Raw genomic sequence first — 27,986 nt, 5'->3', positions numbered from 1 at the left:
AATTTTTAATAAACTTTATTGATTTAAGGGCCAAAACAAGGCAGCATTTGGTCCATTAAGAAAGGCACCTCATTGAAAATACATCACAGTGCTGTCGAGTGATCCCAGTCGAGGGTGGAAAAGACAATCTTTGGATGATGTTGTTTTGCACATCTGCTGACTAACTGAAAGGAGTCTTTTCATACACCATGGACAGAGGCAAGAGTAGAGGATTATGGCAGATGCTGGGGGCTCATTAGAGCTCCCTCACAAGAACAGGTAGATTGGTCAATCAATGTTTAGTTGGAAAGCAGTGAGACCAGCCTGCACTTCAGCCCCACCCGACTCCAGTAAACTTGATTGGGTGACTCACTGCCCCCTGAGAACACACCCATAGATCACTTTCCAATGTGGAGATGATTTTTTTGATCTCAGAGCATGGGGAACCTAGGTGGGGCAGCAAACTCTCCCTGTTCCGAGCTACAGGGGAGACAGGACAACTTGCTTGCCTGCATTCCCAAGCTGGCAGCCCATGAGACTGTGAGATCAAAGCTGAGGTCATAGGGTATTGCTTTAAAACATACAGTCACCAGTCCAGAGGAAATGAAACCATGATTTCTTAAAAGTAATACTGTGGTCTCCCTATTTCTACTTATACACGCCAATTGATTTTCCAGAAAATTAATTTTTCCCAGTGGTTGGTACTTGACAAGATTCCTACTGTGGTCTGTAAAAGGCTCATTACAACACTGCTGCTCTCTTCTCCTCCTCCTGGCCCCTCACCACTCCTCCCTCCCCAGCCTTACCCTGACCGCCCCTGCCCTCCGCCCAGCACCTAAGAGCAGGGGGTCACGAAGCAGGGTGATGAGCAGTGAAGCGGTCTCGCCTGGCCTTCTGTTACTAGGCTGAAATAGAGGAAACAAGAGAGAACAAAATGGGTTTGTAAACACCAGTATCAGAGGAGGCAGGCATGCGTGTCCCAGCAATCAAAGGCATTCAACACTGGACACATCTCTGCCAACTGAGGTTAAGGCTCTAGAATTAAATGAAGCAAAACACAAATCCAACCTCCACCCCTACCCCCAAAGGCCACGTATAACTCTGCAGAACCTGCTACTTCTTAATAGCAGTCCAGGTGCCCCATGCACATGCGTGTGTGCCTTTGCACACATGTGAACGTATATAAGAGGGTGGACGATTAGGATCATAGGGATGAAGGATGCACCTTCAATTAGCAAACACCAAGGACTTAAACTTTGAGGCCAAGAGCCTGTCATGATCCCCCAAAGGAAGTCAGCAACAAATGTGACCTTCCTCACTTAGAGAAGGATCCCAGATCCCTGCAGATTGGGCTGATGGTTTTGGTTTCATTCTTTCCCTTGCCCATTCCCAGAAGTCATGTGCTTCCCCAGGCACCCCTCGCCAGACTGGTTTACCGTTAAGAAGGAGTGGAGTTAAATTTACAATCAGACAAACAGGCAGAGCAGAGCAGCACTCACTCACTCAACCAGACAGAAGGAAGCAAGATGGCCACATACCCGCACCCAACTTCCAGACGGTCAGAGGATCAGACCCCTGGAGTCTCCCGGACAGTATGAGGGTCAGGTCAGATGGGAACTGGGCACTGCATTGCGACAGCAAGCAGAATTAGTTAACAGATCTGCCTCTGACTGACTCTCTAATGGCTTTTCCAGAAGCTGCTGTTTCTGTGGGCCCTCACAGCAATTTATTGATTCATGTTTGCCACAAACCACACCTGAGAACAATAGGCACAACATGGACCCCAAGAAATACTTAGTACTTGGGGAAATGTAAGGGCTGAAATCTGACACTGTGGTGGAAATTTTACTTTTTGGATAGGGAGGGGATGGATAGTTTCTTGGTGAGTTTGGCCACTACCATCTGTCAGAGGTGAATCTGGAAAAAAGGGTGTGTTTAGAAAGAAAAAAAAAAAATCACCTCTACTCACTTTTCTGCTCCACTTGGAAACAAAAACAAACATTAAAAATAAAAGCATACAAAAAAAAGTGAAAAAATAAGTGCATACCTAATATCTGAGGGATGGCTGGACTCAGTTACCCTATCTAAATGTGCAGAAGACAGGCTGAATTCAAAAGGATCTTGCACCTTTTATTTCTGGGACAAAAACTCACTTTTAAAACACAGGTCACAAACAAATGATACTTTATAATAACACAATGATTCAGCTCACAAAAATATTTCAATGGGCTAGACTTTTTCTACAGTCATTCTCTTCCCAGAAATTTCTGAAATCTGTAACATAGTACCCTTTTCCTCCATCTGGGGGAAAAAATAATGATTCCTGTCCACATACTGACTCATGTGGCTTCTCACTGTGAATTTGAAAGCAAGTGGAACTCTCTGCCAACAATCCGCCATCAGAAATTCTAGCCCTAGTGCTGGAGATAATAGTACAGCAGGTAGGGTGTTTGCCTTGTAGGCAGCTAACCTAGGCTTAATCCCAGTAACTTGTAGGGTCCCCTGAGCCCGTATCAGGTGATCCCTGAGCAGAGAGTCAGAATTGCTAGGTGTGGCCCAAACAAACAAAAAAAGAAATTCTGGGGCCTGGAGAGATAGCACAGCGGCGTTTGCCTTGCAAGCAGCCGATGCAGGACCAAAGGTGGTTGGTTCGAATCCCGGTGTCCTATATGGTCCCCCGTGCCTGCCAGGAGCTATTTCTGAGCAGACAGCCAGGAGTAACCCCTGAGCATCGCCAGGTGTGGCCCAAAAAACCAAAAAAAAAAAAAAAAAAAATTCTGGCCAGCTTAGGCTGACATCACCCTAATCTTCTAATCATCTAGTGCAGTGTACATATTGTGGAATTGGGGTGACTGGCAGAGATCAGAGTTTGTTTTGGTAAAAAGTAAAAGAGCCTGGAAAAAACAGCAGAGAAAGCTACCTTACCTGTCACTTAGGAAGCAGGAAAATGTCTAGGCACTTTTATGCATGTGTGCACACATGTGCACACACGCACGCACACACACACACACACATGATGAGAGTTGCACACACACCAAAGGTACACGAAGCAAGTGCTTTTAATCAGTACATATAAAGTGACATTCTTGCTGGCTTAAGGAAGCCTCCCTCTGCCTGCTCTGCCGTCCCCACCCACTCCCTCAGTAGAGACAGGAAGAGGAAAGAAACTCTCTTGAACCCCACGTTAGATAAACATAACTAAGTCTTTACATGTGGCTTTGGAGAAGGCTGCTAGGATGCTTGCGAAGACAACGTCAGGGGTCTGGGAGGCGTCGACAGCAGAGTGGATTCCCCGTTTGCGGTAGTACTCCACAAGGGGGGTGGTCTGAGTGTGGTAGGCTTCCAGCCGAATTTTCAAGGCTTTCTCATTATCGTCTGACCGGCGGACCAGGGGATCCCCTGTGATCTGTGAACAGGAAGAGGGTAATGAGAGGCCAAGACGGTAAGCATGGTCTCCTAACCAGGTGCAGATCTGAGATGCTGTCAGATCCCAAGTAGAAAACCAGTGGTCTAAACCCTTTCTACCAGAACTGCGTCTCCTAGAAAGTCAGTCTCAGAAGTTGATCTTGAGTTCTTGGGGGCACCTAAAATAGCAACCATAAACAAGAGGGTGCAGGGAAGAACAGACAATGCCTGTCCCCAAAAGCTTTTATCCCAGCTGTTCCACTTTCAATCACTTCTAGGATCAGATGCAACAAAGATAGAAGTTCTCACAGGAGAATACAGGAGAGTACTGAGCAATGGTAACACTACTTGTTTACTTCTTTTTTTTTTTTTTTTTTTTGGCTTCCCAAGTTGTGTTCTGGGGGTCTGAAGTCACTCCTGATGAAACTTGCAAATGGGTAGGATGGGTGGATGCTAAGATTTGAAGCCAACCCAGCAGTGCTTGTGCCTCCAGGGTTAGATCTAGTTACATTTGGCTGAGGTCATGCAATGCCATGGCTTGGTTCTGGATAATCCAAATATCTATGAAATTTTAGAGGCCTTAATGATTTTTTTTTCTCTCTTTTTTTTTCTTCTTCACTGTGTGACCCGCTTCAGTGCACAAAGCCCACTGATAGAGCCAGGCAATGGTTCGGGGCCACAGCTTGCTATGGCATGGAACACTATGAGAGGCCCAGGGGGACGGACCTGCCATAAATCCAAACCCATGCAAGCCTTAATGATTTTTAATAGGGTCAATGGCATTCAATATTCTGAAAAATGCAAGTACAAAACCACCACCACCACTACACCGTCTGAGTTGACAATTCAGCAAAAAGTAGCTAAGATGACAGGATGGTTTTGGAGTATGTTGGACCTAATGGACTTGACTCACATGCCAAAGGTAAATGCAGAAAATTCCCACGGTTGCCTGCAAGTTTACATTTAGATAAAATGGACAGTATACAGGAAATGCTAGAATACACATATATGAGACCTTCCCTTTTTACCACTGTAGAAGATTAAAGGTGTTTTAAGAACATGGCAATGTTCACCCACCAGAAAGAGCAGGAATCTCGGTATAAGACAGCACTTCAGAGAGGACTTTTGTTTGAGAGAACTAGTCAACAAACTTCTCTGCAGCACCATCTACCCTACTCTGTCCTAAGTCTGGGTTTCCCACCAGCTGCCTTCTGATTAGATTTTACTGACGCTGCCTAGCTGCCAGGAAAGGGCTGATCAGGAAAATTGGTACAAAATAGAAATGGGAAGAGGCTGGCATGTTAGTCACTCTGGGTAACTCTATGAAATACCAACAGGTACACCATGGGCAACCCACGGCAGGTTACTGGGAAGTGATGTCTCTTACAGCAAAGTCAGCAGTATTAGGCAGAACAAAAGGAAGAGGGAGAGCAAAGCCAAGGAAGAGGAAAGAAAGAAAATGTCTTGTTCTGAGGTGACATACATCATCCTTCATGGGTTCCTTTGGGGGATTGAATTCCTCGTGGTAGGAACGGCCACTCGCGGGATGAATCAGCCTGCAAGACGCAAAAGGACACCAGTCAGGGTGCATGAACGCTTCTCTACACTCCTGGAGTCTCCCAGACAATGAGCAGCTGGATAAAACACTGAATGTGTAGACTGCCCCCTAGCAGAGTATCCAGTTCAGGCATCTATCTCTTAAGAAAATAACTAGACTTGGGCTGAAGTACTAGTACAGTGAGTAGGGCACTTGCCTTGCATGTGGCACATCTGGCACCATTTATGATCTCCCAAACACCACTAGAGTGATCTCTAAGCACAGCAACACCAGGATAAACCCTGAGTACTTCTGGATATGCCACTCAGCACCTTCCACCAAAAGGAAGAAAAAAAGAAAAGACAAAAGAACTGGTATTTCATGCAAACTTATGGTGGGGGAATGCAAGCCTGGAGGTATCTACAGATCATGTGGTACTGGGGACTAAACCAAAGAGCCTGTAAACAAATTATTTATTCTAGTCATATGAACTGCAGCATATTTAAAAAAAATTTTTTTGAGGGGTGTCACACCTGGTGGTACTCAGGGGTTACTCCTGGTTCCACACTCAGGAATTATTCTCTCTGTCTCTGCCTTACCTGCTGTACTATCGTTCCAGCTCACTGTGTTTCAAATTTTGATCCAACTTTCTAAGTATCTGCTGAAGAAAACAGTCCCTCACCCTTGGCCTACAGGAAGGGTCTCTGGTCTGGTTTCAGAGTCAATCATCCTAGTCATCTTTTCAACAAACCTTGGCGACACTATGATCCATCCCATTCAGGGGCTGCGGAGCAATCCTAGCAGAGCTCCATTTAATGAGAGAAAAAAAATGGGGAAACAAGCAACCATGAAAGTCAATTCAGGGGTCAGAGCAGTGGCACAGCGGTAGGGCATTTGCCTTGTACGTGGCTGACCTAGGACGAACCGTGGCTCAATCACCTGGCGTCCCATATAGTCCCCAAGCCAGAAGCGATTTCTGGGCGCATAGCCAGGAATAACCTGAGTATCATCGGGTGTGGCCCAAAAACCAGAAAAAAAGTCAATTCAGAGATGTATACAAAGTGAATGGGGCCAAAAGACAGAGAAAACATCCCTAATTTAGGGGAGGGGACAGAGCTACTGTTGGCTCTGTGCTCAGGGAACCATGTGGTATTGGGGACAAAACCTGGGCTCCTGGTTGCAAAGCCAATGCTCAGCCTCTAAACCTATTTCCTACTCTAGTTTGATGATTAAAAATTAGAAAGATTGGACCGGAGAGATAGCACAGTGGTAGGATGCCTTGCATGCAGCAGATTCAAACAGACGGTGGTTCGAGTCCTGGCATCCTATGATCCCCCATGCCTGCCAGGAGTGACTTCTGAGCACAAAGCCAGGAGTAATCCCTGAGTGCTGCTGGGGTTTAGGTAACCCAGAAACAAAAACAAACAAAAAAAGTACAAAAGATTGAGGGCCAGAGTGATAGCACAGTGGTAAGGCGCTTGTCTTGCAAGTGGCCAACACAGGATGGAACCTGGTTGGATTCCCGGCATCCCATATGGTCCCCAAAACCTGCCAGGAGTGATTTCTGAGAGCAGGGCCATGAGTAACCCGAGCACAGCCAGGTGTGACCTTACCTCCCCACCAAAATTAGAAAGATGCTATAGGAAAAGAGGGGCCGGAGAGATAGCACAGTGGCAGGGCATTTGCCTTGCGTGCAGCTGATCCTAGATGGATGGTAGTTCGAATCCCAGTGTCCCATATGGTCCCCTGTGCCTGCCAGGAGACTTCTGAGTGCAAAGCCAGGAGTAGCCCCTGAGCGCTGCCGGGTGTGACCCCAAAACAAAAAAGATGCTATAGGAAAAGAAAGGTCTGAACACAGACCCCAGCACACAATGCAGCACCACTCTGCGACCACAGAGTGGAATTCAGCCCACGTGTTAGAGGGTAATGCTAAAGACCCTGGAGGAAATACATACTATAAAGAGCAGTGATGGTGAACCTATGGCATGTGTGCCAGTTGTGGCACGCGAAGGCCTTGCAGTTGGCACGTGGGAAGGTCCACAATTAATAACTTTATAAAATTTATAAAGTGTTTTTAGATACTAAAATCTTGTTATTAAGGTTTAATTGACGTGCTGGCACTTTGAGGAAATTATTTGGTTTTGTGCGGCAGTTTGGGCACTCGGGCTCAAGAAGGTTAGCCATTACTGATATAGAGCATGGATCAAAGTATACAAGAAGCATTTCTGGGAGTAGGAAGAGAGCGCCCTAAGTTCAATTCGTAGCACTGCCTGCTCCCCTGAGCACTGCGGGGTAGTCCTAGAGGTCCCAAGCTTGGCTGGGCCCCAACAGCATGAGACTAAGTATCACAAAAAATAGAGAGGCTAAAGAGTCCCTGTGCACAGCTTGAGAGTTCTGTTCTCACCCCCCGAAAAAAAGAAAAGATTATTTCTTGTACGGGGTGCACCACACAAACATCTGGTGGTGCTCAGGGATCACTCCTGACAGGTTCAGTGGGCCATTTATGGTACTAAGGATAGAAAATAGATCTGTTGTGTACAAGGCAGAAGTCATACTGTACTATCACTCTGGCTCCTTTTAGTCATCTTTTTGTTTTGTTTTAGGGCCATTCTTGGCAGTGCTCGGGGGTTACTCCTGGCTCTGCACTCAGGGATCACTCCTGGCACACTAACGGAACTCTATGGGATGCGGGGGACTGAACCTAGGTTGGCTGCATGCAAGGCAAATACTCCACCCATTATGCTATTGTTCTGGCCCCAAGAACATTTCTCTGCCATTGCAATGTAGGTTTCTTGCTGTGTCCCTGAGACAATAAACCCATTCTTCTGTGTAGAATGGTCATGGCATAGACCCTTAGAAATGCAAGAAGCAGGCCAGAGTGCCCAGGGGTCAGTCCTGGCAGTGCTTGGGGCACAATAAATGGTGCTGGGGATTGAACTGGGGTCAGCTGCGTGTAAGACAAGTGCCTTACGCACTTAACTATCTCTCTCTGACTTATATTACTGTTTTATTTATAAATACTTTTTTGGGGGCTTTTGGGCCACACCTGGCATTGCTCAGGGGACAACATGGGGTGTCACGGGGACTGAACCCAGATTGGCTGCTTACAAGTCAAAACCCCTACCCACTGAACTGTCCTTCTGCCCCATGCTGTTTATTAATGAGATCATTTTTGGAGGCCACTTCTAGCACTGGTGGTGGTGGGGTACCGCATGCTGAAAGAGGGGTACAGTTATAGGAGACCCAGGGGAGTGAAGTATCAGTCACAATTTTCCCTGTGGGCAGGCTGGGCATAAGATAGTACAGGAGTAAGGTACTTGCTTTGCATGCAGCTGACTCCAGTTCGATCTCTAGCATATCTAGTCCCTAAGCACAGAGCCAGGAGTAAGCACCGAGCACAATGACTAGAAGTAACCCCAAAATCAGAAGAAAAAAGAGGCAGAGACCCAGATGAGCTAGGCTACCTTCTTCCTCTCTTGTTTCCTCCCAGGCGTGTGGTGTCTCCCATCACACTTCTCCTTCACCCCATCCCCTCCCACGTGGACAAGCAGAGCACTGACGAACAAAGCTTGTTTCCAGGAAGGGAAAGAAAAAAAAAAAAAAAAAACTAAAGCTCAATGTCTAAGTTCTAAAAATGGGGACCAGAGTACAGTAGGTAAAGCATTTGCCCTGCACATGGCCAACCACATGGTTTGCTCCTTGGCACCCACTTGCCCCCACTCAGTACTGTGAGGTTAGGGTTAGGGTTAGGGTGTTCCCCCCTGAGGATGGAGCCGGAGTAAATTGAGTACCAGTGGGTGTGCTCCTCTACCCCCACCCTGCTGAAACTAAATAAAAACTAAAATGGGATTTCAAGTACCAAGCCTGGCCTAGACAGAGGTGGGAGGAATGATGTGTCAGCATCTGGGCGGGAACTGTCAGCACTCCCCTCCCTGGGACATTCCAGATGCATCAGACAACCAAGGCCGAATTCATGCAAGCCTCAAACCACTAGTCACACACACCGTCAAGAAAGAAAACAAGGACCCAAAAATTATGGGCAGTGAGAGACAAGCTAAGGGCCTGTGTCTTACACTGAAATAAGATCCAACACAGACTGACCAGGTCCTGCCTTGCTTTCAAAGCTCAGAGTGGCAGGCTGTGAGGGTTTTGTTGTGCTCTGTGAAGAGCAAAAGATTCCTAATATGCATAACAGTTTCTCAGAACAGGGATCTCCATGGGTAAGAATAATTTTGGAGAGGTTAAGAAACTGGTCAAGGGTTAGAATTAAAAGGTGACAGTGGGACCAAAATGATAGGTATTACAGTTGGTAGGCTATGTACTGGACTGGCTGGCCCAGGTTCAATACTGGCATCCCATATGTTCCTCTGAGCCCACCAGGAATAACTCTTAAGTGCAAGCCAGGAATAACCCTGAGCTCCAACAAAAGTGTGGTCTAAAAAATCCTTAAAAAAAAAAAGGGGGGACCGGAGAGATAGCACAGCGGCGTTTGCCTTGCAAGCAGCCGAACCAGGACCTAAGGTGGTTGGTTCGAATCCTGGCATCCCATATGATCCCCCATGCCTGCCAGGAGCTATTTCTGAGCAGATAGCCAGGAGTAACCCGAGCGCCGCCAGATGTGGCCCAAAAACCAAAACAAAAAAAAAAAAAGGAGGGGCTAGAGCAATAGTACATCAGGTAGGGCATTTGTCTTGCAAGCACTGATCAGGGTTTGATCCCCAACATCCCACAGGGTTCCCCCAAGCTCACTAGGAGTGATTCTTAAGCACAGAGCCAGAAAGTAACCTCTGAGAACCTCCAGGTGTGGCCCAAAAATAAAACAACAACAACAAAGTGACAGATCTGAGGAATTGTGTGACTTCAAAAAAAAAAAAAAAAAAACCAGCCTGTTACCACTCTAGGGATTGTTGCCAAATAAGAAAAATGAGAACAATCTATACTGAAATGGTACCAAAGTCTCCTGAGAACAAGCACATGTAGTCTCAAAGTCCAACACAGATGAGGAAGCATGAAGAGAAGGGCTTTCAGGGGACAAATACCTTCCGGTGATTCTCCGGATCAACAGAGAGTCAGGGATGTTAAACTCAATCACAGAATCCAGCTTCTCTTTCCTCTTCTTCATGAGGGTATCAAGCTGAAACAGAGTGTGTAGTCCAGCTCAGCCTCCAGGTAAGTTCACACCCCTTTCCCTCACAGGAACTGGGCATCAAGGACTGATGCTGGCTTTCAAGTCACCTACCATTTCTGCCTGTTTCACCGTCCGAGGGAAGCCATCTAGGAGAAAACCGTTTTTGCATGGTGGGGTCTCCAAATTCTTCTCAATGAGCTCTACAACCATTTCATCACTAACCTGGATGTGAAAAACAAAGTAACCTTGGTTTAACGCCTGGATTCAATCCCAGCATCAGACACAGTCTCCTGAGCACTGCAGAGTATAACCCAAGCCCCCTACTACCCTGAAAATAACCAACCAAGCAAACATGAAAAGGCCAAAAAAACTTTTGAGTTTAAACCTGTTAATTAGGGCTGGGGAGACATACACTTTGCATACATGAAGCCTGGATTTAGCACCACATGGTTCCCCAAGCACCTCCAGAAACTATCCCTCAGCTCTACTTGGTGTGGCCCCCAAACAAAAAAGCTACCATATGCGAAATGAGGTAAACAGTACAGTGGGTCTTGTTTTGCACATGGCTGATCCTTGTTTGATTCTAGCACCATATGGTCTCTGAACACTGAACACAGACCCAGGAGTAAGCCTTAAGCACCACTGGATGTGACCAAAAAACAAGGGCAGGGACTGGCAGGCCCAGGGAATTTTCTTCCTCTTCTACTTGGTTCGTGATTTTGTTTTGGTTAGTAGTAAAGTGGCCCAAGATAGCCAAAATACGAGGCCACACAAGTCAAGTAAATTGGAAAGTTGGATCAGAATCAAGGAATTGAAGATTCAACCCAACACATTTGTGGGTCTCTTAAAAAACCCCTAATGAAGACTCCTGCTGGCTGTCAGACACTGGTTTCTGGCAGGGCCTTCTTCTCTATCAGCATCACAGAAAAGCTGCCTGTCTTGGAAGCTTGGTTAACTCTTATCTCCTGGGCCAGCTGTGAAGTTAGGGACAAAGTATAAGTTCTGTGACTAAGTGAAGGCCCAAGATAAGCAATCTCATTGCCACATTCAATTTTTTTTTTTCCAGCACAGGCTCTTTTGCCAAAAACCAAAGTTCAAAATATTTGGCATTTAGCTCAATTCAAGGCCTCACTAACAGGAAGTGAAAGCCAGGAGCAGAAGGGCAGCTAGGTAGACAGGCCAGGGTTCCATCTGATAGAGCTACAGAATCTCAAAGCCAAACAGGAGTTAATGGGGATGGAGGCAAAATAGCTTTCCTAAACTACAGACAAAATGGCTTCCCTAATGCCCAGACAAGTCCCGTCTCTTTTACAAGTCCTAGCTACAATTAAGTTCTGGCTCTAATCAAAGATTTTGTAGATCAACAGACTGTGTTTATCTAATAAGACCAACTGGCTTAAAATTAAGACAAAAAACACATTATATCCCACAAATAGGAAGGATTACTCAGCAAGTGCCTTCTCTGGGAGTTGGAGCCATAGAATTAAGTTAAACACCCTCAATGGCTTTCTGAGGCCTCACAAATACACTCTTGAGTTTTGGCATTGAAATGGTGGTTCTATTTCTGGCTCTGAAAATTGCTTATAGTACCAAAAGCATCAGCAACATAGACTTATGAGAAAACTATGAGTAAAGTAAGTACCATAAAATCAGAATAAGCAAATAACTTGCTAGTTGAAAAGTCTATATTATATAGCCTATCAGTTTGTTAAAATATTTGAAAGCTGGGGCCAAAGAGCACAGCAGTAGGGCATTTGCCTTGCACGTGTCTGACCCGGATGGACAAGAGTTCAATTCCCGGCATCCCATATGGTCCCTTGAGCCTACTTGGAGCGATTTCTGAGCACAGAGCCAGGAGTAACCCCTGAATGCTGCCAAGTGTAGTTCAACCACCTCCACAAAAAAAATCTTATACATTTGCCCAGTGGGATTTTCTGTGATGATGAAATGTCCCATAGCAGAGACTCTTTTTTTTTTTTTTTTTTTCCGGTTTTTGGGCTACACCCGGCGGTGCTCAGGGGTTACTCCTGGCTGTCTGCTCAGAAATAGCTCCTGGCAGGCACGGGGGACCATATGGGACACCGGGATTTGAACCAACCACCTTAGGTCCTGGATTGGCTGCTTGCAAGGCAAACACCGCTGTGCTATCTCTCCGGCCCAGCAGAGACTCTTGAACTGTTTTTGCCTAGGATTCTCAAGTACTGCCAGGAGTGATTCCTGCGCATAGAGCCAGGAGTGGCCGAACCTCCCTCCCCAATACCTAAGATTCAATACATAGTTAATTTTGTCCCCTTTTTCTGAGGGGGGCGGGCACACTCAGCCATGTTTGGGAGTTCCTATCAGTTCTTTGCTTGAGGACTCGGAAGTAGCTGGAATTGAATCTGGCCCTCCTGCATGCAAAACATATATTTAGCAACTACCTATATCTCTACAATTAGTTCTGAATTAATTTCTGGTTGTTGCACATTTAGAAATCTTTTAAAGGTTTTTCTAATATTTATTTTTGGAGGGGAGAGGGATCACTGTGCTCTGTGCTCAGAGATCACTCCTGGAAGGTTCAAGGGACCAAATGGGAGTGCCAGGGATAGAACCTGGGTCAGCTGTGTGTAAGGCAAGTACCCTGCCCACTGTACTATTGCACCAGCCCACAGTATTACCATTTTTTTATTTTTTGGGCGATCCACCCACATTCAGTTATGTGGTATATATAGGGTCATGATTCAATTTAAGAAGCTACGTGCTGGCTAATGAAAACTGAAATGTGGCAAGTGACACTTGAAAAATGAGTAGCTTAGGGGCTACTCCTGGCTCTATGCTAGGAGGTTGCACTCAAAGGTATTGGGACAACCTCACAATACTCTGGGGCTATTTCTTGGCTCTGTGCTCATGAGTGACCCCTGCTGGTGCTTGGGAGAGGATATTCATCTCAATAAGAGGAATATGCCTTAGTGTGTGTGTGTGTGTGTGTGTTCATCTCATGTGTGTGTGTGTGTATTCATCTCAATAAGAGGAATGTGCCTTAGTGTGTGTGTGTGTGTGTGTGTGTGTATTCATCTCATGTGTGTGTGTGTGTGTGTGTGTATTCATCTCAATAAGAGGAATGTGCCTTAGTGTGTGTGTGTGTGTGTGTATTCATCTCAATAAGAGGAATGTGCCTTAGTGTGTGTGTGTGTGTGTGTGTGTATGCCTTAGTGTGTGTGTGTGTGTGTATTCATCTCAATAAGAGGAATGTGTGTGTGTGTGTGTGCCTTTCTGTGTGTGTGTGTGCCTTTCTGTGTGTGTGTGTATTCATCTCAATAAGAGGAATATGCCTTACTGTGTGTGTGTATGTGTGTGTGTGTATTCATCTCAATAAGAGGAATATGCCTTACTGTGTGTATGTGTGTATGTGTGTGTGTGTATGCCTTACTGTGTGTGTGTGTGTGTGTGTGTGTGTGCGCGCGCGCGCTTGGGAGAGGATATATTCATCTCAATAAGAGGAATATGCCTTACTCTGTGTGTGTGTGTGTGTGTGTGTGTGTGTGTGTGTGTGTGTGTGTGTGTGTGTGCTTGGGAGAGGATATTCATCTCAATAAGAGGAACATGCCTTACCATGTGTGTGTGTGTGTGTGTGTGTGTGCTTGGGAGAGGATATTCATCTCAATAAGAGGAATATGCCTTACCGTGTGTGTGTGTGTGTGTGTGTGTGTGTGTGTGTGTGTGTGTGTAAGGGACAGGTGGGATGGGGTAGGACATATTGTGCTCTGTGCCCAGGGATTACTTCTGCTGGGCTCTGGGGACCAACAATATTGGATGCCAGGAATTGAACCTGGGTTGTGCATAGCAAATGCTCTACCTGCTATACATTTGCTCAAAGTTTTCACCTTACTCTGTGCTTAGGGGAACCATATGGTGCTAAGGAAGTGATTGGGGATGGTCATGTGTATGGGTAACACCTTTGCTCTCTCTCTCTCCAGCCCAAAAACTGAATTTTCTTTTGTTTTTGGACCACACCCAGCAGTGCTTAGGGATTATTCCTGGCTCTGCACTCAGAAATTACTCCTGGTGGTGCTCAGAGGACTAGACAGTATGTCAAGAGATTGAACTAAGGTCAGCTATGTGCAAGGTAAGTGCCCTAATGGCTGTATTATTATTGATCTACCACCCAAAACAGAACTTTAAATTAAATTAAATTTATGCTAATTTCAATAGCAATAAGTTGCTACCATATTACTGCCAATTTAGACTATGAGAAAATATCAATATTCATTGGCACCCAAACCTACCAGTTTACCAGCGTCCATAGTGGCTTTCAGTTTTTTTCCCAGCTCTGAGCCAGAGGCTACCATTGCCCTTAGCATGTCACCAGTAGCTAAATGGCAGACACAGAAGTTTTTGGCCAGTTTGGGTGCCTGTAGGAGAGAAGACAAAAAACAAGATTCGGTTAACACTGCAGGCCCAGCAGGAATGTCAAGTATGAACCCAACCATGTTCCAACTGTCTGCATGAACCTCACCAACAACTTCTCTCTTTATCTGCCACAAGGACCTTAGGTTATATTAGAAAGATCCAGCAGTTACAGAATCACAAGAAAATACAAGAGCTACAAAAAGCAAACCTACACTGCAGGCAGCTGTCATAAGTATTAGCCAGGACCCCTAATTCCATTAGACACATGACTGCCAGATAAGCACATCTCCCGATTATGGATGAGAAAGGTCAAAACAGCAGAAGCAACAGTGAAATAAATGAATACTTTTGTTTTCTGGGCTACATCAAAGCGACGCTTGGGGGCCACTCCTAGCTCTGTGCTAGGAGGTTGTGCCCAAGAGTATCAGGGGTGATGGGATGGAACCCAGGCTTCATGCATGCAAATGCATGTGCTCAGTCCTCTGAGCTGTCTCTCTGACTCCTGCTGTGAGGTTTAAATTAGATCATGCATCTAAAGCCTTTAGTACAATATGAGGCACAGAATGAATAGAATGATTATCTGCGAAATAAGACAATGTGTCATGGTGCATAACCACAGCTACTGGGCCTGGGTGGCAGAAGGGACAGGGGAAGTATGAGTATTTCTGCTCCTTCCCTCACTAGGCAGCTACATTATCTCAAGCAAATCTCTTCATCTCTCAGAGGCTCTGATTCAAAAGGCAGAAGGAAGTCTCAGATGAGATGGACATGAAGAACACCTGGCAAACAGCGAGCAATTATTTTTAATTAGGATCAATTAGTTTCAGCAGTCTGGGGGACAGACAGCTGTTCTGGTGCTGGGGGTCAATGTGGTGCCAGGGATCAAACTCAGGCCTCCTACATATAAGCACTCACTAAGCGCACTGCGCTGTCACTTGGGTCTGAGAACATGGTCATGAGAGTCAAGCAGCCTGGATTTCACCAGTGACTAGATGTGTGGCTTAAGGAAAGTTACTGTACCTGAATTTCAGGTAAGTGAAAGTGGAAAAAGTAATAGCAAGGACATCCCTTGGATGATGGAACTATATAGAACACAGCATATGCAGGACCTCACACATAGGAAGGGCCCAGGGAGCTTCGGTTACTCCTGCCCTAATTCCATATTCACTCATACAAAATGGAAACATAGCTAATGTCTCCTCCAGAACTCTGGTGGGATGAGGGAAATAGGACCGAGAGCCAAAGACCCTCTTCCTCTAAAAATTTCAGTCTGGAGACTACCCAACTCAGGAACTCTTAGACTGCTCAACAGTGGCAAAGAACGTAATCCACAGGAGTAGAAACACTCAATGAACTGCAGTTTTCTCATTCTATTTATTTTATTAAAAAAGCAAAAGAGGAATCTTGTTCACCACGAGGTCTCTTAAGATGTACACAACAGGGCCAAAGAAATAGCACAGAGGGTAGGGCACTTGCCTTGCACACAGTTGACCCAGATTCGATCCCTGGCATCTCATATGATCTCTTAAGCCCTGCCAGGAGTGATTCCTGAGCACTGAACCAGAAGTAACCCGAGCACCACCAGATGTGGTCCAAAAACCAAAAAGATTTTGTACATAACAAAGCTAAACAGGGCCGGAGAGATAGCATGGAGGTAGGGCACTTGCCTTGCATGCAGAAGGATGGTGGTTTGAATCCCAGCATCCCATATGGTTCACCGAGCCTGCCAGGAGCGATTTCTGAGCATAGAGCCAGGAGTAAGCCCTGAGTGCTGCTGGGTGTGACCCAAAAACCAAAAACCCCAAAGCTAAACAGAGGAAGATCAATGCCCAATACAGTAAATTCTGGTTGATCAATGAGTACAGATTCAGTCCAAATCATGAATGAATTCAGAGCCGGAGAGATAGGGCGTTTGCCTTGCACAGAGCCAATTCGGGGGGGGGTTGGACAGTGGTTCGAATCCCAGCATCCCATATGGTCCCCCGAGCCTGCCAGGATCGATTTCTGAGTACAGAACCATGAGTAACCCCTGAGTGCTGCCGAATGTGACCCAAAAACCTATTCTACCCTGAATGCCTGGAGGTGTGGCCAAAATGCACATTCTGACTCTGGGATGTGTGGCCTGCACATTTGTAATTTCCATGCTGCTCACTGCTGACCAATCACCAGTTGGCACTGATGATATCCTGAGCTGCCTGGTCCCACTAGGCAAGGGTTAGCTTTGAGCCCCAGAAAGAAGTTTGTGATTTCTGAAGAAGCCCGAGGTTGGGAAAAACTTTTAACTGAAAAAAAAAGAATTTGGGGCCGGAGAGATAGCATGGAGGTAATGCGTTTGCCTTGCATGCAGAAGGTCAGTGGTTCGAATCCTGGCATCCCATATGGTCCCCCATGCCTGCCAGAGGTGATTTCTGAGCATAAAGCCAGGAGTAATCCCTAAGCACCGCTGGGTGTGACCCCCCAAAAAAAACAAAAACAAAAAAACAAAAAACAAACAAACAAAAAAAAGAATTTGGTGTGGGGGGCAGAACAATAGCAAAGCCGGTGGGGCATTTGCCTTGAGTGTGGCCAATCTAGGTTCGATCTCCTGCATCCCAAATTGTTCCCTGAGACTGCCAGGAGTAAATCCCTAACTGCCACTGGGTATAGTCCAAAAACAAACAAAACAAAAAATCATGGGAAGCAGGAGTAATAATAGTACAGCAGGTAAGGCACTTACTTGCCTTGCATATGGTCAATCCAGGTTCAAGCCCTAGCAGTGCATGTGACCTCCTGAGCCCTGCTAGGAGTGATCCCTGAGTGAGGAACCAGGAGTAAGTGCTGAGCATTGCCAGGTATAACCCAAAACAAAATTTTATTTTTGGGTCACATCTGGCATTGGTCAGAAGCTACTCCTGGTGGTACATGAGGCACTATATAGTGCCAAGGATAGAACCCAGGCCTCCTGCATACAAAGCATGTACTCCAGCCCTTTGTGCCATACCTCTAGCCCCAAGGAGCAAGCTTAGAGGGTTAACACTAGCTGTTAAAAACTACTAGAGATGCAGCATGGTGAATTTAGTGTCATACCCAGTGATGTTCAGGGTCCAGTTCCAGCAGTTTGTGGGGGGACGGAACATGCAGTACCTTGAAGTGAACTTAAGCGTCCTGCATGCTATTACCCTGTGAAGCTGTCTCCCCAGCCGAACTTGTGTCTTACTGTAGTCTTTTAGAATACTTGCCAAAATGCAAATCCAGGCACAATGACTGATTTAAGAGCTAGAATGAGTTGTTTTCAGTTGGACCTTGGGGTTCTCCCCTTGCTACCTCTTTCCCGTTACTGCTGCAATCATCAGGGTTGTATACTTTGGTTGTAAGGCAGTGGAGGTCACACAGCTCAGTGTGATGATTCCAAATGGCAGTACTGCTGGGAGCATGCTCACAGGGAGAGCAGTAACCACACCTCCCATCTGAAATTCTGATGCTCACACTCTTCTTTGTGGTTTTAAGGCTACACCTGACATTATCAGGGACCACTCCTAGTGGGTCTAAGGGGACCATATGCAGTGCCAGTGCCAGTGCCAAACGCACCAAACATGAGTCTGCTATGTGCAAAGCAAGTATCCTATCCTCTAAATTTCTCCAGTCCCTGATGCCCACATACCATCAAGTCCTGAGGGAGTGACACATACTGTTTTGCTCTTTTTAGGGGGGGTAGTGGGGAATGCCAGGAATCAACCCTCCAATTGACACTTATAAAGCAAGGACTCCACTGAACTATTTCCCTAACCCTCAAACTGGGTTTTAGGACAGAGATATGGAAGAGAAACCAGGAACATACAGACTTATGGTGTCACATTGAACAAGTTATATAGCTTTCCCTTTTTCTTTTTGGATCACACCTGGCGATGCTCAGGACTCCTGGTTCCATTCTTCGAGATCCCTCCTGGAGATGCGGAGGTCTCAGGGAACTATAGTGATTCCAGGGACGGAATCAGTTGTGTGCAAGGCAAGTACTTTAACATAGCTTCTCTCTTCTCTCCTCTTCTTCTCCCTTCCCTTACCCCACTCTCTTCCTCTCTCATTTTTGAACCACTCAGCAGTGCTCAAGGCTTACCCCTAGCTCTGTGTTAAGGGGTTACTCTTGGAGAGGCTTGGGGGACCATCTGAGGTGTCCAGGACTGAACCCGGTAGGCCACATTCAGGGCAAGTGCCCTACCTGTTACACTATAGTTCCAGTTCCCTACACAGTTTCTTTTTTTTTTTTTTTTTTTTCAGGAAGCATCAACTTTATTCATGCCCTATCCACCACATGTGTGGCCTATATCATAACCTTTTAAGCATTCAGTCATTCTTAGCTAGCCCTGCATCTTAACTCCTTTCAGCCATCTTCCCTTTGACCTCCATGCTGGCAAAAGACCAAAAGAGCCCTACACAGTTTCTTAAGGCCTGCTTCTTCATTCTTAGAATAGAAAGCAGCTACAAAAGTATGCAGTAAAGGAACCAGGGAGAGAATTCAAAGGAATGGAGTACATGTTTTGCATGTCAGAGACTTGGGTTCAATCCCTGGCACAGCATGAAAACAGTGAGAATGACCCCCAAATACTGAACCTGGAGTACCCCCTGAACAATGCTGGATATGACCCAAAATAAGATATAAAAGTATCTAGCAAAATGCCTGGCACTTACATAAATAAAAAAACCAATCAGTTACTGAGATTTGACTTAAATTTAGATTCACTAAATATCTCGCCTTGGTGTCTACCCTAAGTCTTTCCCATTGCCATCTCCAAAGCTTCTGCATGTGCAATGGAAATTATCTACTAAAATACTAGGACTTATCAGGCACCCCCAACACAGAGACACTGACACACATAGACACATTCCCTAACCTTTCAAGTCTCCACAGTGCAATGGTGAAACTCAAAATTCTTAACCTGATTATGTCCTCCACAACCAGCTTTGCAAGGTCTCCAAAATTACCTCCAAAGTCACCATCTCAATACTCTCCTTCACTGCAGACAAACAGCTCTGTGGAGTTTTCCAGTACAGAGGCCAAGTTTCTTCATGGCCTTTGTTTTGTGCTCCTTTCTACGAAAGGGACATTGCTTCCCTACCCCCTACTGGGTCCTTCTCTGTATTTGAATTCTGAGCATCTCTACTACCAAAAACCTCCCCACTATCCCTTCTCTTCTGAGGAGGAATCACATCAGCATTAGCTATATTTGCAACCTATCAAGCAGTTTATTCATTATTTTATATTATTTGTTATGCATAGCATATAGCAAACACAGGGCAGAAATCACTGTTATATGCTGGGGCAGGGTACCTACCTGGCAGGTAGCTGATCTGACCCATATGATCCCCCGAGCTTACCAGGAATAATCCTGGTACAGAGCCAAAGACTAAACCCTGATCGGGTACCTCTGGGGATGGCCACAAAACTAAAAACAAAACAAAACAAAAACCACCCCAAATTGTTATCATCTGCATTTTACAAACTTAGAAACAAAAATAAAAACCCTTATGGGGGGGGGGCGGACACTCACCAGAAGCTATCTTCAGGCTTAAAGGTTGTTCCTATGCTAAGGAGATTATGCAGTGCCATGCAGACAATGCATGATTCCCTCATGCAAAGCAGGTGCTCAGCACAATGAACTATTTCTCTGGCACTCACAAAGAGAATTTAGATGTGAAGTTATCCAAGATCACAAAGTCAGGAATCTACACCAAGACTGTTAGACTCAGGCCAGAATGATAGCGCAGTGGGTAGGGCACTTGCATTACATGATGTTGACCAAAATTCAATCCCCAACATCCCATATGGTCCCCCAAACACTACCAGGAGTGATTTTTGAGCATAAAGCCATGCCATGAGTTCTACCGGATATGACCCATAAACAAAAACAAAACAAACAAAAAACAAAAAGAATGTGATCACTCCAGGCTGGAGTGATGGTACAGCAGACAGGGTGCTTGTCTTGCATAGGATTGACACAGGATTGATCCCAGCATTCCATATGGTATTGGAGCACTACCAGGAGTGATCTCTGAATGCAGTCAGGAGAAAGCCCTGAACACTGCTGAATGTGACTGAAACAAATGAAAAAATACCAAGAGATTGTCAGGGAATGACTTGTACAGGAGACTGGATGGTTTAAAAGGGTCACCATCCACAGGTATCTAGGTGGAGAAAAAAGTGTATGATGTATGTCACAAAAGCTTCAGAGGTGTGTTCACAACATGAAAATTTATGAAGCCACTTTCTTATGATACCTACACCTTTCTCTAAATGCATTTTAGCACTTCAATTAAAATATTTGTTTGTTTGTTTATTTGCAGTGTCAGGGATTGAAACCAGGGCCTCACACACACAAGGCACGCATTTTACTGTTGAGTCATCCCTAGTCCTTAAAAGAAAAACAACTGGGGATGGAAGGGATTAGGGCATGCTGGAAAGAATAGAGGGGGGTAAAGGGCTTGTATTGCAAAGCAGCCAAACTAATGGTTTTATTCCCAGCATCATGGGGTCTCCTGAGCCCTGCCAAGAGTCACTCCTGAGAAAAGCCTGGAATAGTTCCTAGGCACCACAGGGTGTGATCCAAACCCAGTGAGTCCTCATGGACTAATTCTGTCAGTCCTTAGGGGACTATATAAAGTACCAGAAATTCCACCTGGGCTAGTTACAGGCAAGGTAAGCTACTTAACCTCTAAATAGGATAACAGGTAAGGCACTTGATTTGCATGCAACCAACTCATATTCAACACCCAATATGGCACTGCCAGGAGTCATCCTTGAGAACAGAATTAGGAGTAACCCTGATCACAGCTAAATGTTGTCCCAATCCTCAAATAAAAAGGATAATCATGAGTTCAGATCTTGCCTTGCTACTATATATATGTTCCAAACAAGGTAAGCATCTCTGGGAAGTCAGATAGCTAGCAAAGGGGATAAGATACAAGCCTTGCATGCATGTGGCAGACCCTGGACTGGTCCTGATACTATATATTGTCCCTTACACACAGTGCCAGGAAAAGCCCATAAGCATGATAAGCATATGGCCCCAAAATAAATGAAACAGAGATAGCCCCTGTGTCTTAGTTCATCAATGAAATGGAATGGACAATGGGGAACAGTGGACGGGCCTTGCTTTTTGTGCTGCTAACCCAGTGCCACATATGGTCCTCAGAGCACTGCTGGCTATGGCCCCAAACCTAAAATTAAATAAAAATAATCCTAAGGACAATCTCTGTATGTCTAGCCCTGAACTTATTCAAGACAATACAAAGATAGGTAACTCAGTGCAGATGATAGCAGTGGAAAGAGCAAGAGTATTGGTTGGCATCATGAAGCTGCTAGATTGGCCAATGATCTGTGGAATAAACCAGAGATCAAGCCCTTTGAACTTGAGTTTCCGAGTGCCAAAGGGGAAGGAGGATAGTAGATGTCATAGAGTTGTGTCATTCTCCCAGCTTAAAGTTAATTTAACTCCTAACTGGCAAAACAATGGCTGACTGCAAGAGTGCTGGGCTTGGGGCCGGGCGGTGGCGCTAAAGGTAAGGTGCCTGCCTTGCCTGCGCTAGCCTTGGACGGACCGCGGTTCGATCCCCCGGTGTCCCATATGGTCCCCCAAGCCAGGAGCAACTTCTGAGCACATAGCCAGGAGTAACCCCTGAGCGTTACTGGGTGTGGCCCAAAAAACCAAAAACCAAAAAAAAAAAAAAAAAAAAAAAAAAAAAGAGTGCTGGGCTATAAAGAACTGGGTTCAGCTGGAGAGTAAAGGAATTGAAAAACATACCTCCATTTGGGCCACTCTGTAGAAATATATAATCCCAAAAAGATACATAGGAAAGGTTGTTTACACACACACACACAGTAAAGTTATTTAAATACACACATGTTATCTTTAGTACAGAACCTGAAGTAACCCTTGAGCATACCTAACACTAGTGGTTTTAAAGTACCTAAGCATTTTATTTTAAAATAAGGAAGCTTTGAGGGTTGGAGAGATAGATCAAATGCCAGAGAACATGTTTTATGTTACAAATCCCTAGGTTTGATCTGAGGCATCTTCCCCAAACATCACTGGGAGTGGCCGGAAAAGACAAACTGTTTTCTCCCAGGGCCAGACAATAGCACAGGCGTATGCCATTTGCCTTGCACAATATAGCTGACCCAGGTTCTACTCTTAGCATTCCATATATATGGTCCTCTGAAACTGCCAGGAATAATTCCTGAATACAGTCAGAAGTAATCCCTGCACATCACAGAGTATGGCTCAAAAACAAAAGCAAAACAACAAAAACCAACCCATCCCAAATTCTCCCTATTTGGGAGACACACATGCAGTGGTCAGAGATCACTCCAGACAGTACTCATGGATGAAACCTAGGTTAGCTGTATGTAAGTCAAGCACCTTAACCCCAGTTACTATTTCTCTGGGCCCATAAGAAAGAAGTTTTTTTTTTTTTTTATGGAAACAGATTTCAATTGTAGCAATATAAAATGAACAAAATACTATTATGCTGCATTAAATAGATTTTATTAGAAAGAAAATAAAAAAACCCATTTTGAGTAGGCACAAGGCCCAGGTCCCAGGTTAGGCAATTTGTAAGATTACAAATATCTACCAATGGGGGAGAGGCAGGCAATGGCAGGAACTGGATCAAACCTATGCCATGAGCAGAGAAGCAGGATATGCAGGAGAGGCTAGAGAGTTCAGCAACTGCTGAAAGCTATGACTCACTGCACACAGCGTGCCTGACAGAACAGAGGTCAGAGATCAGAAAACATAAGAACCCCTAATGGATGGATGGCAGAGCATCCCAGCAACACAGTTGTGCCCTAAAACTGAACCTGGCTCTGGGGAAGTGTATGATCAAGCTTACAGGAAACAAGAAAGAAAATAGTAAGCACAGCAAAGGAGTAAAAAATAAAAATCTTAAGACTCTGAGTGCCGGAGCAATAGCACAGTAGGTAGTGCACTTGCTTGCATGAGACTGAAATAGGTTTAATTCCCGGCATCCCATATGGTCCCCCGAGCTACCAGAAGTAACCTCTGAGCACTGCTAGGTGAGGCCCAAAATGCTTCCCCAAAAAGTTTGGGGAATGGGGGCCGGAGAGATAGCATTGAGGTAAGGTGTTGCCTTTCATGCAGAAGGACAGTAACCTCTGAGCGCTGCCGGGTGTGACCCAAAAACAAACAAACAAAAAGTTTGGGAGTGTTTCAGCAGGCTACATGCTGTTGTAGGCTGCCATATTGCAAGTTCTGTTTTATAAACTTTTTTTTTAACTCCATAAAACTATAGCCATCAGAATTCCTATTGTTCTAATTATGCAAAGAAAGGGTAGATCTAAGTGATTTAGTAAAACCTTTCCTCAAGTCCAGTTTTAATTACATTCCTTTTCCTTCCACAAAGGCTCTGTGGCCAATTGCCATTGACAAGGAAAAGAGATCCCTGCCCACATTTCAAGCAGGCTAACTCCAGAGAGCAGAAGCTGTCAAGTGGCAGCTGAGTCTGAGCAACATGACGTAACCTTGGAGTGAATTTAGGATGTCCTTGATGATTCTCGTCTCACTTTGTAACTTTGGTAACCTGGGAACATCTTCCCAATGTGCTCTTGTCCTTGGGGTAGTCTAGACCCTGCTTTGCAAAATATGCTCTGGAATTTCTGCTTCTGTACTGTACTTTCCTGTGAGCTGCCTACAAATGCTCCAGGCAGATATTCAGATATTCTGTAAAACAGAGATATTGCTTTTGTTCTGAGCCCAGTTCTGGAGAACCAGCTCAAGAGAGCCTGCTAGTGTAATCTAACTTCTCAAAGTGAGCTGCTTTGATGGCTTTTCACTGGCTTTTGATGGGAATTTCTGCAACACCACCACTCATTAAATTTTCTTCAAAACTTTCTGACTAGGGCTAGAGAGATAGTACTGTGGATATGGTGCTTGTCTTGCACACAGTCAACCTGGTTTCAATCTCTGGCACCCCACATGGTCACTCAAGCGCTGCCAGGAATGGTTCCTAGGCACAGAGACCGAAGTAAGCTTGTTTTTATTTTAAAAATAAACAAAACGTCTTGACTACATCACCCTTCACACTGAAATATATCTGAGTTGTGAGAAAAGGGTGGGGTGGTATTGAGATAAAAAGAACCTGTAAGTAATGAACCTCTACTCTGTGCCAGATTGCAGTCAAAGTACAGATAAATTCCACAGGTGATTTTTTAAATGTGATCTTTCCATACTCTCTTTTGATCTACATGATAGGACTTTTTCAGTCTTATCCTCTGTTGTATCTCAAGTAAAGAAGGTTTTAACCCTGCCTTTTAGGTGAAAACACTGAGACCTAAAAGTTAGAAAGTTTGGGGGCGGTGAGGTGGTGCTAGAGGTAAGGTGTCTGACTTGCAAGCGCTAGCCAAGGAAGGACCGCGGTTCGATCCCCCGGTGTCCCATATGGTCCCCCCAAGCCAGGGCCGATTTCTGAGCACTTAGCCAGGAGTAATTCCTGAGCATCAAATGGGTGTGGCCCCCAAAAAACAAACAAACAAAAAAAAGTTATAAAGTTTGCTTGATTATAAATCTGTGGGGGGAGGGAGGTAGGAGAAAGTGGAAATGAGGCAGCTCAGGAGACTGAGCAAAATCGTTGCATATAGGAGGCCAGACTTTGATCTGGTAACTTCACCCAAGCACACCAGGCTGGAAGGTCGCTAAACACCGTTGGGTGTGGCTTAAAAACTACTACAGTGATTGATTTCAATATAAATTAAGAAAAAAATGGGGCCAGAGAGCATGGAGGTAAAGCGTTCGCCTTGCATGCAGGACAGTGGTTCGAATCCCGGCATCCCATATGGTCCCCTGAGCCTGCCAGGAGCGATTTCTGAGCGTAGAGCCAGGAGTAACTCCTGAGGTGTTACCCCAAAACCAAAAACCAAAAAAAAAAAAAAAAAAATTGAAGAATTTAACTGTTCTGTTTATAGTTGGTCACTCAGGAAGTCTGCAGTCTGGGGTTAAACATCTCTCTAATGCAAATTATCTAATATTGACAGCACCAAGAGCAGGAAAAGGGCCAACACTGTTGGGATAAAGTGAGGAAATAAGTACAACTAGAGAGAAAAAAGGGAAAGTGGGTGTTCCTGACCTAGTGCCCAGAGGCAAAGAGCAAAGTCACAGGAATGAACCCAATCTCCCAGTCTTCCCTTCTTAACATCCATAATCTATACCGTTCACCAACTTCCAGTAACCCTCCCAGGGTCAGGTAATACTCAAAGTGCCATGGGGAGCCCAAGAAACAACAGATGGTCTGCTTGTTAAGAACATAATCTTTGCCTGTGTTAGGAAGAAAAGAGTGGGCACTGAGCAGTCAGCAGAATCCCAATCCCTGGGAGGTCAGATTTGCAAAAATTCTTGCTTTAGAATCCAACAGTAAGCAAAAACTCAGGGCTAGGGGAGGCAATGACATACATGCCCCAGGCAGAAGGGAGACTAATAATTAGACAACATATGGGACTGCTGAATCCTAAATATCCCAACTTTGTAAGTTCCTATGGTAGTGCTAGGGCAGAGGGTAACTTTACAAACTTCAGAATACCGGGAACTTCACTGTCTCTTGGAGCCACCAGGCTCCAGGAAGCCACTTTCGCTGACTTGGCAAAGTTCACCTGACTTATCCCAACCTGTTTTCTCACAGCAGCGGAGACTGCTTCTTCCCCTTGCAAATTAACTGGCTCCCGCAGATCAGACCGACTTCACTTGCCCTCCCTCCTCAGCACATGCCAGGTTCCCACTCGGTCCCCGTGTGCTGCAGTCATTCATCATTCTAACAAACGCCTCCCAAAGGTCCGACCCCGAATTCTGGAGCCGTAACCCTAACTCTAGACGTTTTATCGTCAAATTTAGCACATCCCTGCGCCCACTCACATTGCAATCTATACGACGCCTCTTTCTAGGGTCCACCGTACCCCCCTGCACCCCAAAAGCCCACTCGATCTCTGACTTCTTACGGGATCCGACGAGTCCCCTAAAACAATGCAACACCTCGAGAACTTTGGAATCCTAACTCCGATCTCCCCAGCCTCCGATCTGAGCCTTCCTCCAAAGGGCTCAGAGATCGCTAGAGGTGCCCAGGCCTCTCATGGGACAAGTGGGACCTATGGCCTGCCTGACCTTGGAGCTCCACAGGTCCCGCCGAGCACGGCCTCGCCCACCAGCTTTACCTGGGTGCCCTTGCCAGCCCCCGGAGGCCCCAGCAGCACGGCCCGGATGCCTTTGGGAGTCTCTTCAGCCGGTTCGGGGGCGGGCATGTTGGGAGCCATGGCCGCGGACTAACTCTGCTCGACCCGCCAGCACACCTCGCGGATTCCCCGCTTCCAGGCCCGGGCACCACGCACGCCACGCACTCCCCCGCTCGTCGCTCGCATTGGTCCTTCGCCGCGTCCATCACTTCGCCCCGCCTCTTTCTGCGAGCGATAGACACTTAGACGGATCAATCACGAGGCGGCATTGGGAAAATCTTACTTTTGATTGGGTAGAATTGGTGCGTAAGTAAGGAAGAGGCGGGACAGAGCAGAGTGGAGGAAGGAGGTGGGGCTGGACACCGACGGGCCGCGGAGTGGGCGGGAAAGAGGTCCCGAGCTCTAGTTGGGTTTTTTTTTGACAGTTGGGTAAAGTCCTCCGATATGACCTGTGGGCTTGTAAATCGGTAACATCTCTTAAGACTGGCGGTATTTTTTAAATGCCATTTGGTACAGCAATTCCATTTCTCAGGAATTCAAACAAAATAATTAAGGATATGGGTAAAAATCTAAAAATCTATGTAAGAAAAAAATATGTAAGAAATTATAATCAAAGGTAGAGATCAAAAATGTACGCTTTATTGCCTACAATATTTATTTATTTTCATCTAATCGCATATAAGCAGCCCCAAAGTGTCCAATTAAAAAAAAAAGTCAATACCCTAATGGTCAACAAGAAAAAGATTGGGGCTAAAGAGAGTATAGAGAGCAAGACACTTTCAGTGTTCAAAATAATCAAGGATATGGGTAAAAATCTATGTAAGAAATTTAAATCAAAGGTAGAGGTAAAAAAAAAAAGGTAGAGGTAAAAAAATGTATGCTTTGTCGCTCACAATATTTATTTATTTTTATCTAGTCGCATATAAACAGCCCCAAAGTCTCCAATAAAAAGAAGTCAATATCCTAAATGGTCCACAAGAAGAGATTGATTGGAGGCTGCAGAGAGAATAGAGAGTAAGACACTTTCAGTGTTCTGGACCAATCCATGGTCTCTCTCCAGTTGCCGGTAAGGTCACTTAAGTTCTTCTAGGAAGTCATCTCTGAGCATAGACCAGGAGTAAGCACTCAGCACAGCAGACTGTGGACACCCTCACTCCACCAAAGAAAGAAAAAGGAAAAAGAAAGGAATAAAGATTCAATAAATTAAATTCAATAAATTAAATTCAAGGAATAAAGGTTCAATAAATTGCAACAAGTTTGCATACTAGAATCTCTCCATTGTATAAAATTTGGTAGTGATAGACACTCAAGGAGATACAAAATTGCATTTACCACAGTTT

General features: G+C 45.3%; 1 protein-coding gene and 1 non-coding gene across 4 annotated transcripts; both read right to left on the bottom strand.

Moving 5' to 3' along the window:
• On the bottom strand, positions 1-26,855 carry AK2 (adenylate kinase 2). 3 transcript variants are annotated; one of them, XM_049775022.1, is made up of 7 exons: positions 26,629-26,855; positions 14,315-14,440; positions 10,161-10,271; positions 9,961-10,055; positions 4,868-4,940; positions 3,190-3,385; positions 1-884 (listed from the first exon to the last, which is right to left on the bottom strand). In XM_049775022.1, the coding sequence occupies exons 1-7, from the start codon at positions 26,725-26,727 to the stop codon at positions 880-882; spliced, it is 705 nt and encodes a 234-aa protein (XP_049630979.1). In that variant the 5' UTR covers positions 26,728-26,855; the 3' UTR covers positions 1-879. The 3 variants fall into 3 exon arrangements, with proteins under 3 accessions (XP_049630979.1, XP_049630978.1, XP_049630980.1); XM_049775021.1 differs by lacking the exon at positions 1-884 and having other exon boundaries at positions 3,021-3,385; XM_049775023.1 differs by lacking the exons at positions 1-884; positions 9,961-10,055 and having other exon boundaries at positions 3,248-3,385.
• On the bottom strand, positions 4,001-4,133 carry LOC126012488 (small nucleolar RNA SNORA42/SNORA80 family). Its single transcript, XR_007496951.1, has one exon. It is a non-coding gene; the product is annotated as a small nucleolar RNA SNORA42/SNORA80 family (small nucleolar RNA).
• Positions 26,856-27,986: the final 1,131 nt, after the last annotated feature.

Source organism: Suncus etruscus, chromosome 6 (assembly GCF_024139225.1).
Source record: "Suncus etruscus isolate mSunEtr1 chromosome 6, mSunEtr1.pri.cur, whole genome shotgun sequence".
Taxonomy (NCBI): Eukaryota; Metazoa; Chordata; class Mammalia; order Eulipotyphla; family Soricidae; genus Suncus; species Suncus etruscus.
The sequence above is the reverse complement of the archived record's forward strand: the minus strand, read 5'-3'. Positions and strand labels throughout refer to the sequence as shown.